Source organism: Hyperoodon ampullatus (assembly GCF_949752795.1).
Source record: "Hyperoodon ampullatus genome assembly, chromosome: 2".
Taxonomy (NCBI): domain Eukaryota; kingdom Metazoa; phylum Chordata; class Mammalia; order Artiodactyla; family Ziphiidae; genus Hyperoodon; species Hyperoodon ampullatus.
This window is the reverse complement of record NC_136915.1, coordinates 119,372,521-119,382,748: the sequence shown is the minus strand read 5'-3', so window position 1 is coordinate 119,382,748 and position 10,228 is coordinate 119,372,521. Positions and strand designations below refer to the sequence as shown.

Here is a 10,228-nt window from a genome sequence, read left to right as displayed (position 1 = left end):
TTTAATGTAACAGAGTAAGAAACACTTGTTACTATGGTTTCAGATTCCATAATGCAACTCCTGTTTAAGAAACTACCCCTTGTCGAGTTTTCAGGAAGCATCAAAGAAGAATATCCACAATTATATGAAAAGGCTCTTAAAATGCAGTTACAAATCTATGAGGTGGGATTTTCTTCATAAGCTTCCATTGAACTCTCCTTTGAGGACAGAGATCATGTTAAATTTGTCTTCTTTTTTTCTTATAGAACCTTGCACATAAATGTCAAATTAAATGAAGGTGCTTCTGTACTGACAAAAATTAGCTGTCTTGTCTGGCTGGGAAAATGTGTGAAACATCTACAGTCATATTTTTAAGGTCAACAAAAAAATGTTCACCAAATCCAGCAATACTAAGGGTATACTGGGGGCAATCTTTAGTAAGTTGGGGTTACTTGGGGATCAGTAAAGGAAAGAACTACTTCATACTGTAGGTAATAAACTTGACTTCTTATTACTTCTAAGAAAAGACAATGGCAGAAAACATAAAGGAATCTGAAGATGATTTAGAGAAATATATATATATTTAAGGAGGCCTAAATTCCTACTCTGAGATTTTAAAAATTAATAATTTAGGGCTTCCCTGGTGGGGCAGTGGTTAAGAATCCGCCTGACAATGCAGGGAACACAGGTTCGAGCCCTGGTCCGGGAAGATCCCACATGCCACAGAGCAACTAAGCCCGTGCGCCACAACTACTGATCCTGCACTGTAGAGCCCACATGCCACAACTACTGAAGCCCACACACCTAAAGCCCATGCTCCACAACAAGAGAAGCCATCGCAATGAGAAGTCTGCGCACCGCAATGAAGAGTAGCCTCCTGCTCGCCGCAACTAAAAAAGCCCGCGCACAGCAACGAAAACCCAATGCAGCCAAAACTAAATAAATAAAATAAATAAATATATGTATGAGTGAATGGTTAAACAATATATTCCTTTGTATAAAGGGCATCACACCATATGGTATCTTCTGGGACTTGCTTTTTTCACTGAATGTTAATATTCCTGATATTCTTTTATGTTGCTGCATTGTAGCTATGGCTCATTTATTCTACTGTTGTATAGTATTCTGTTCTGTGAAGATAGCACAACTTACCCATTTTTCCATTGAACAACTGAATTGACTCCACAACTGAATTGACTCCAAAGTTCTGATTTTACAAATAGTGCTATTATGAACATTATTGTACTTGTCTTCTGGTATACATGTACTCGGCATATATACCCAGGCATGGAATTCTGGGTTATAGGGTATGCAAGTATTCGCCTTTACAAGATAATAGATGTGCTTTGTATCTAATGTTTATTTCAGAGATAACATCCAGTGTAGCTGCCTTAGGACCTCTGTGGGTTACAGAATCCTAAACTGCACAGGCCATAAACCCAATCTAGTATAACAATTCCTCTTTCCCACCCCCTCTCCAACTTCCCCAGGACAGGTAGAGACAGATAAATCTCTCTCACTCTCTCTCTCTCTCTCTCTGTCTCTCTCTCTGTCTCTCTCTCTCTCTCTCTCTCATTCTTTCAGTTATGTTCTTGCCTTCCTCATCCCTGATGATAGCAGATTCTCTCCCTGAGGCTTCCAAGTTCCTGACCTAATCTGGGTCCCCTGGGGAGAATCTGGAGATTTTGCTGATACCAGACATACCACTCATCCTTTAAGGTTCAGCTTAATTCCCATCTTCTTCTCGATGCCTTCCCTTATTATGCTGACCCAATTCAATTCAATGAAACAAAATTTACTGAGAGTTTAAATATGCCTCATTAAACTAGACACCAATGAGTCAGTGTGGATCAGAGAGCTCAAGGAGCTCTAAAAGAGCTCACCCTCTAGTGAACAGAAAAAAGATAGTAAAAAATTAAAATGCAGTGTGACGATAGAGGTCCACACAGACACATGGATGAGGAGTACAGAAGTGAGACACTTAGCCAACTGCACCCATTTCTTCCTTCCTTGATCTCGGTTAGCTTTTATTGTCTGTACATGACTTCCTTATTTAGCATGAGCTTGCAGGATGCGTTCATGAACGTGGTACCATTAGCTGAAATCAATTCCATGTAGAATGGTTATAACATAGTATCTTTGGAGGTCCAGCATAGTCCACTGGCAGCTGAGCTTCCACTTTGGTCATCCACCAAATGACATATCTCTGGTCATCAGTTCTTACAACTCCCATTCATACAGTTGTTAATTGATCCTCTCATGCTGCAGTGATATTTGTGGACTTTTACCAATTTCCAGTTGCTTTCTGATCTTTCCACTTGAAGGTGTTAGGAGCCACCATAAAATTGGCATTTTAGAGGGAGCTAGGAACCACCATAAAACTCGAATTTTAACATCCAGCATGATTCTATTCCTTTATTTCTTTGTGGCATGTCTGGACCGATCACATGTACATATTTTGTAAATCACTGTGTGTCCAATCTACACACAGAATAAATGGCACAAAGAAAAAGTTCACTGGATAACCTCATACCACAAGATTTAGGAGAAACATGGTAGAATGCTCTTTGGCTGAGGTCATAAAATGGTGTGCTAACTCACTGACCAAAGGTTACTGTAGAATCTGACAGGCTAGCTCTCATTGGCTGAGAATGTACAATAGCAGTCCAAGCATAGAAAAAAAAGTATTACTATGGTACCAAAATAGATTTATGTATATTTTTAAAGAAAAATATTTCAGAGATGGATTAAAACAAATAATTGCTGCTCTGGCATTGTTCTACTCGATCACATGTTGCTGAGTCCACTAGGATCTTATGGGAAATTTTTATATACCCTGCTTTAATTGTTTAATGGGTAGGAGTATTACTGCCCCTCCATCCCAAATTGTAAACTTGCTATAGACAGAGACACTGTCTTATGGGTATACTTAACATAGCATCAACTTGGGTATGTAGCAGAGGCCAACAAAATACCAGCACGTAATTAATATTTGCTGAATAAGGCTAGGAGGAGAGAATAAGTAGAAGAAGCAAAGGTCCATCCCAGAGTCCAACATCTCCGTTAGGCTGGGGTTTCCCAACCTCAGCACTATTGACATTTTGGACCAGATAATCCTTTGTTGTGGAAGGCTGTTCTGTGTATTATAGGATGTTTAACAGCATCCCCAGCTTCTACTCACTAGACACCAGTAACACACCCTCCCCGCAATGTAACAATCAAAAATTTCTCCAGACATTGCCAAATGTCCCCTAGGGTGGGGAGGGATTGCCCTTGGTTGAGATTGCTGCATCAAATCTATCATCTCATTGCTTCTCTTTCAATCACCAGATTCTGGTCTGGGCAACAGAAGGCAACTCCTGGTCTAGATAGAGCAGGAATATGTTGTCATGTTAAGGGAGAATATACAATTATAGCTACACTCTAATTATCACTTTATACACATTTATTTATACTCACCTATCCCTGTTACTCTAACAAAACACTGGGCAACTTGTAAAACTACTTATGCTTAAGTATGGAACAGAAAGAGGAAAAATAGAAAGAGTTGGATTTATTGGGGGTAGTTGAGCAACATGGCAGGTGAATTATTTACTCATATTTGGCAGGACCCTTTGTGGTCTGAAGCTTCAGGTGGCCAGACAAGTCCCTCAGCTCCATGACCAGGTGACCAAGGATGACCCTTATATCCTGCATTTGTTTGAGGAGAACACCCATCTGGTGATGCAGATGGGGATCTGGGAACTGCAGAGGAGAAGAGGAGCCCAGATCCTTAGAAGAAGGGGTGGGCGGTGGAGGCAGAGGCCCAGGGGGCTCCGTAGAAGTAGTTTCTGGAGCAGCTGATTTCTGAGGAGCTGGATTCAAGGTGGGAGGTGCAGCAGAGCTGGAGGGACCTGGATTATGGGATAGGAGACACAGACAAGAGTGAAGTCTGACTCTGGCCCTACCCTCATATTCCTGGTCAGTCTTTCTTATTCTCTGAAAATAGCTACGGGGCCCAATGGCAACAAAATCTTGAGGACTCTGGTCCAAATTTGAATCTGAAGCATAGTTACTTTTGCTTGAAAATCTTGCACAATGAGGCCTCATCATTAGAGGGCTATGGATATTAGCCAGTTCTTCCTCTTTCAGTCTAATTCCTTACAATATGCATGTGGTAACTGGCCCTAGGTCAACCTCTTATTGTATATGACATTAGTGTAATTCCTTATCCTTTTGCCAGCCTTCAGTGTTTTGAGGACACCTCTGCTGGCCCCTCGAGTCACCTCCTCTTCAGAATGAGCATCTCCCATTCCTCCCATTATTTTCCTTATGACGTGACTCAAGCGCCCTCACTACCCTGGACACCTCCTCTGGGTATACTTCAGGTCAAATGCAGCCTTCTTAATGGGGACTCCCAGAATTGAATAGAAACTCTAGACTACTTCATCCTCACACTAGATACTATATTCCTACCAATGCCCAGAGGTCATGTAGAGAGTGTAAAGTCTATGGGGAAGCAGCTGTGGAGTTGACTCAGGTCTTCGTTTGATGAGGTATACACCACAGTCTGAGGGAGAAGTTTCCTATCTGTGCTTTCTTCCATCACTAGGGACTCTGGCTTGTTGTTCCTGTCTCCCATGTGTCCTTTCTTAACCTGCTTACACTGAACCTTAGCTCAAAAACCCAATTGTCCTATTCCCCCCCACCCCTGCCTTTTCACACACACCAGACATATACACACTAACTCACCCTGCACCCTGATCTCCAGCCTGGGGCTCTGTTTCCAAACTTGGTTGTCCTCAGTGGCTGCTTCACACCAGTAGGACCCAGAGTGTGACTCTGAAGCAGTGGGGATCTGGAATTCTGAGGAAGGGCCCCTGCTACGCACTGTCCTGCTGTCCTTGTAGAAGGAGAAGAGGAGGCGGGCAGCTGACCTCTGCAGGGGCAGCTTTGTCTGACAGCTCAGGGTTACCGGGCTTCCCTCTTGGGGCTCAGCTGAGGGTGTGGCTCTGAGAACCGGGGCTCGAAACAGTTCTGGGGGAGAGATAGGTGAGAAAGAAGAGCTCAGCCATCCTACATTCAGGTGGACCCATGACAGGCAAAGAACCCCAGTCACACTTTCCTCCCCCTATTTCTATCGGGAAGGAGTTCTCTTAGAAAAGTTCATTTGAACCTTTCAAGTCCTATCTCTCTTCAATAGACAGGACTAGAAAAGATCTGGAGATGGGCAAATCTGACCGTAATCCAGATGCCCAGTCAGTGAACACTGGGAAGCATAGAACTGTAGGACAAAGCAGCAGGAAACATGCTAAACTTGGAGTTCGGCTAAATGACTTGAAAAGGCAATGCTAAGATGCTGCCCCTTTTGAAGCCCAACTTGGACATTTGCCAGCAACCTACTCCTTAACCCTTCAGTGACCTTACCATCTCCAATGAAAGACATTTTTGGTCCCTCTGTCTCTCCCCACCTGCCTCTGCCACAATGACACTGCCTCTAGCTCTTACCTTGAACTGTGATAGCCACGGGAGATGCCGTTTCTGGGCTCCCAGGACCAGGGCTCCTGAAGATAGCACTGCAGTGGTAGTGCCCGCTGTCTGCCTTTTGCACCACGGCAATGGAGAATTCCTTGTTAGGTCCAGGGGGACCCAGGGCTGAGCCATCTTGGTAAAAGGTGACCTGGGTCAGTGGCCAGTCTTGCCAGGCCTGGCAGCGCAGAACCAGAGGGTCTCCCTCAAATATAGGCCAGGTTGGACTTTGGAGGATCAGCCAGTCTGCGGTCCAAAGCAAGAGCTGAGTGTGACCCACTGCCTTCCTTGGGAGCTCCCTCAATGCTGCCCACAACAGACCCCTCTAATCTTTCTCTGAGGGGCCAGGTAACTTTCACCACTGGTTGGGAGTATGGAACAACTTCTCTAGGGCCTAGCACAGAGCGCACCCTGGCTTCTTGGGCTGAAGATGGGGCAGATGATATCTCATCCCATGGCCAGTGTCAGGGGGAACCTTCCTGAGTGGGCTGTGGGGCTGAAAGGAGAACTTTGGGAAATGGGAGAAAGACCTGGCCTGCACTGGTCAGTCCTTCCTGGGACCTCACCGTAGGACACAATCAGATGGAAGGGTTCACTGAAAGTGTAGCCCTTGACCTGGAAGTCGACTTCCCTTGGGTCCGTCAAGTCATCCTCAGTGTGGCAGCTGCTCTCCTGGGTGCTGACAGGTCCTTCGCACTGGAGAGCCTCAAAACTGGCACCTGAGGAGGGCGTGGTCCGAGAAGAACCAGAAAATGATGCTGTGACTGGAGAAAGAGGACAGGAAATTGCTTTCCACAAGTGTTCCTCCCTCTCCTCAGGGAATTATATTTTTTAGAGTAGAATAGGAAGACATCAAAACATTTTTTCCAAGAGACCCATATGGATCTTTCAGAGGGATACAGCTGACTTGATTCGCTGGCTTCCAGGTGCTGTCAGTGAATGGACTGTGGTTTGAAGAAGGGGTGCGGGGGAGAGAATGGTGAACTCACCAGCATGACATCCAGCTGCAGTGCAGGAAACCAGAGGCCAAAGACAACGAGGACCCCAGGGCAGGCAGACACAAGACAGGAGGGAAAGGGAGATGATCAGATTCTAACATTTGTTGGGTGTTTACCACATACCAGACACTGCCAGGCACATTCACACCTTATCACACAAATCTTGCAAGATTTCTAGGTATGTGATTTCACTCCCATTTTATAAATCTTAACTGAAACAGGTTTAGAAAAGTCAATTCATTTACCCCAATTTAAAAAGAGAATAGGGAGCGGAGCAAGAAACTCAGGTATGTCTGAGTCCAAAATCAGTGTTCTTTTTACTTCATTGTTCAGACGTGATCTACTTTAGTCTTCAGACCGTCCTTGGGGGCTTTCTTCCAAATTTTCATTTCCCCAAATTCACTTGGTTCTTCATCCTTGAATATGTTATCTACAAACTAGCTTTTAGTATCTTCTTCCTTGCTCTCCCTTTCAGGTCTTCCTTTTTCAGCCATCTCTAACTTAATGTCCTCTGTCACTTGAACTTTCCCTGGCAATGGTAGAGTCTATCCTGTGTCTTTCTCTCTACACCTGAACCTCTACTCCCAGTCTGTACTGGTAACTATGGAACAATTCTTTCTTTGTTTGGGGTTCAGTAGAGTTACAGATTTCGCACCATATGTCTCCTCAACCTATCTCTTAGTTCCATGGTTGACCAAGGCAAGGTAAATTTCTCCCATCTCCATGACTACTTGTTGTCCCTTGTAATGCCTCTCCTCCTTTTCTGGCTCCATGTTCATTAACATGTACTCAGTTCTTCATTCTGTCCTTTCCTATCCTACTTGCTTTTGTTCCCTTCCACTTCCAAAGGCCCAGGACTCTTCTTTGACCTTGTAACTTCCCTTAGCAAGGCCCCTCTCTACTTCCTAATTCTCATTACATCAGTACCAAGTGCTTTCTTTAGATCCTCTCTCAGCTCCCTTTGACACTCTGCTACCCATTTTCAGTTCCTCCACTGTCACTCAACTAGACTCAGCCTCCTGTCTTTTTCTAAAATAAAATACTGTTGGGCTATCAGGCACTTTCACTCAATAAACTATGTGGTAGTCATTATTATTCTCATTTTATGGATAGGAAAACCAAATTCAGAAATACGAAAAGTGACTTTTTCAAAGTGGCATAGAGCTGGTAAATAAAAGAAGAGGGGCTTGAAAACAGAGCATCTGATTCCATGTCTAGAGTTCTCACAACAATATCACTGCTGTATCTTAATACAGTCACCCAGTCCTGTCTCTATGAGTTCAATAAAACAATTCAATAAAACAACTATTGTGCAGGGATAAAGCAGGTGCTGAGAATTCAAAGACAAATAAGAGAAAGTTAAAAAACAAACAAAAAGGCATTGTCCCTGCCTACAAATAACTCTCAGTTCAGTGGATGCACAGGCATGTGAAGAGATTGTTTCAGCACGAGGAAGAGAGTAATATGAAAGAATTATCTCAGGCAGCCATCAAAGCAGAGAGGAGGGTTCAAGGAAGATTTCCTGGTAAAGATGCCACCTAAGCTGAGTCTTTAGGGATGCCCAGAGTAAGTGAGAGAGGAATAGGGAGCAATGGGGAGAGCTCATTTCAGGCAGAGGTAGCAGTATGAGCAAAACTTTGGAGATGGTAAGAGTCTGGTGTGTGAATATAAGCAAGTTGGGATTTATTAGAGAATAAATTTCAAGGCTCAAAGGGTGAGAGAAGAGGCTGAAAAGTTTTAAAAGAGGCCAAGTTATGGTGGACCCTTAATGCCATGATAAGGAGCTTAGGCTAGCAGACTTGAATTTTAGAAATCACTCTGGCTGCAGAGTTCAGAATTTATTTCAAGGACACAAGGCTGAGACATGAAGATTAGTTAGGAAGTTGTTGGACTAGCCCAAGACAGAAATGATGAGGGCTTGTCCTAGGATACCGTTAGTTATGTTTCAGGGAAAAGACTGGCTCTAAGACCAACTTAGAAGGTAGACATTGCCAAACTTGATAATTGATCATGTGTAGAAGATGAAGGAGAAAGAGGAATCTAGGTTGTCTCCCAAGTTTTTGACCAGGATATATGGGTGGATATCATTAACTGAGATCAGAAATAGTGAAAGATGAAATTAGGAGAATTCCCTTGTGGCCTAGTGGTTAGGATTCTGGGCTTTCACTGTCATGGCCCGGAGTTCAATCCCTGATCAGGGAACTGAGATCCCACAAGCCCGCAAGCAGTGCAGCACAGCCAAAAAAAAAACAAAAAAAAGATGAAATTAGGAGAGGGAGGGACCAAGAGGACAGAGCTCTGGTCATACTGTGCTGAGATACCTTGAAACATACAGGTAGCTATATCTGTGCAAAGCTTGATGTTTGAATGTGAAACTCAAAAGCATGATTTGGGTTGGAGATATGACTTAGACCTCTTAATTATAGAGTTGTAGTGGTAAAAATTATACAGACGAATAGCTCACTAAGGAGACTGTAACTTAAAAAGTAGGGAGGGAAGGATGCAACTGTAGAAAACACCAGTCTTTAGGAGAAAGAGGGACTTCCCTGGTGGCACAGTGGTTAAGAATCCGCCTGCCAATTGAGGGGACATGGGTTTAAGCCCTGGTCCGGGAAGATCCCACATGCCGCGGAGCAACGAAGCTTGTGCACCACAACTACTGAGCCTGCATGCCACAACTACTGAAGCCCATGCACCTAGAGCCCACACTTCACAACAAGAGAAGCCAGTGCAGTGAGAAGCCCGTGCGCCAGAATGAAGAGTAGCCCTCGCTCGCTACAAGTAAAGAAAGCCCATGCCCAGCAATGAAGACCCAATGCAGCCAAAAAAAAAATTAATTAAATAAATTAATTAATTTAAAATAAATAAATAAAATAAAAAAAATTTTTTTTAAAGAGAAAGACAAGAGAAGCCACCAAAGGGACCAAGAGAGATATATGGAGTACAGGGAGAAGCCAGGGGAGTAGATATTGCCAAGGAAGAATAAGTGATCAACAGTGCCCAATACAGAGAAGTCCAGCAGGATAAGATTTTAAAAATGTGCAGTGTCAATATAAAGGTCATAGCACCCTGATCAAAACTTCCAGTGGAAGTTTCCAGTGGAAGCCAGACTGCAAGCATTGAGGAGTGAGTGAAAAGTGGGGAAGTGGAGAAAGCAAGTTCAGACTACTCTTTCAAGAAATTTATCTGAGAAAAGGAAGAAAAGAACTGAGATTGTAGCTAAAGAAGACATCATAGTCAAGGGGACTTTTAGGATGGAAAAAGTTTGAAGATTTTTATATTCAGAAAGAGCCATTCAGTCCTGCACACCAAACTTTCTTATACTATCCTTCTTATCCCACCTGAACATGGCTTCTTTGGAGGGCTGAAGTTAGTCCATGCTTCTTTCCTTTGGGTCTTTTCCCCAAAGTCAGGAATATCTCCATTTCCACACATTCAAAGATTTTACTTACCCAGTAGCATCTGGGCTGCCCAGAGCATAGCAGGAGAAAAGTAGAAGGCCCCAGCCATGAGGACACAGCCCAGCTTCATGGTGACTGTGTTTAGGTCTCCTGCAGCTTCTAACACACTGATTTTCTTCAACACGATACCTCTCAAATTAGAAAAGAGGAAGTAAATCTAACTGTCTGATCTCCTTTCATATGGGACCTATTTTTAAATTTTATTTATTTATTTATTTATTTATTTTTGGCTGTGTTGGGTCCTAGTTGTGGTGCGTGGGCTCCTCTCTAGTTGTAGTGCGC

General features: G+C 43.5%; 1 protein-coding gene across 2 annotated transcripts; it reads right to left on the bottom strand.

Annotated features, from left to right (window-relative positions):
* Positions 1–3,570: 3,570 nt before the first annotated feature.
* Positions 3,571–10,016, bottom strand: FCRLA (Fc receptor like A; the record flags this gene model as incomplete). Of its 2 annotated transcripts, XM_079728345.1 has the most annotated exons (6): positions 3,571–3,872; positions 4,711–4,995; positions 5,467–5,733; positions 6,054–6,206; positions 6,477–6,491; positions 9,938–10,016. In XM_079728345.1, 6 exons carry the CDS (start codon positions 10,014–10,016, stop codon positions 3,571–3,573), a joined length of 1,101 nt encoding a protein of 366 aa, XP_079584471.1. The 2 variants fall into 2 exon arrangements, with proteins under 2 accessions (XP_079584471.1, XP_079584472.1); XM_079728346.1 differs by lacking the exon at positions 6,477–6,491.
* Between the last annotated feature and the right edge of the window lie 212 nt (positions 10,017–10,228).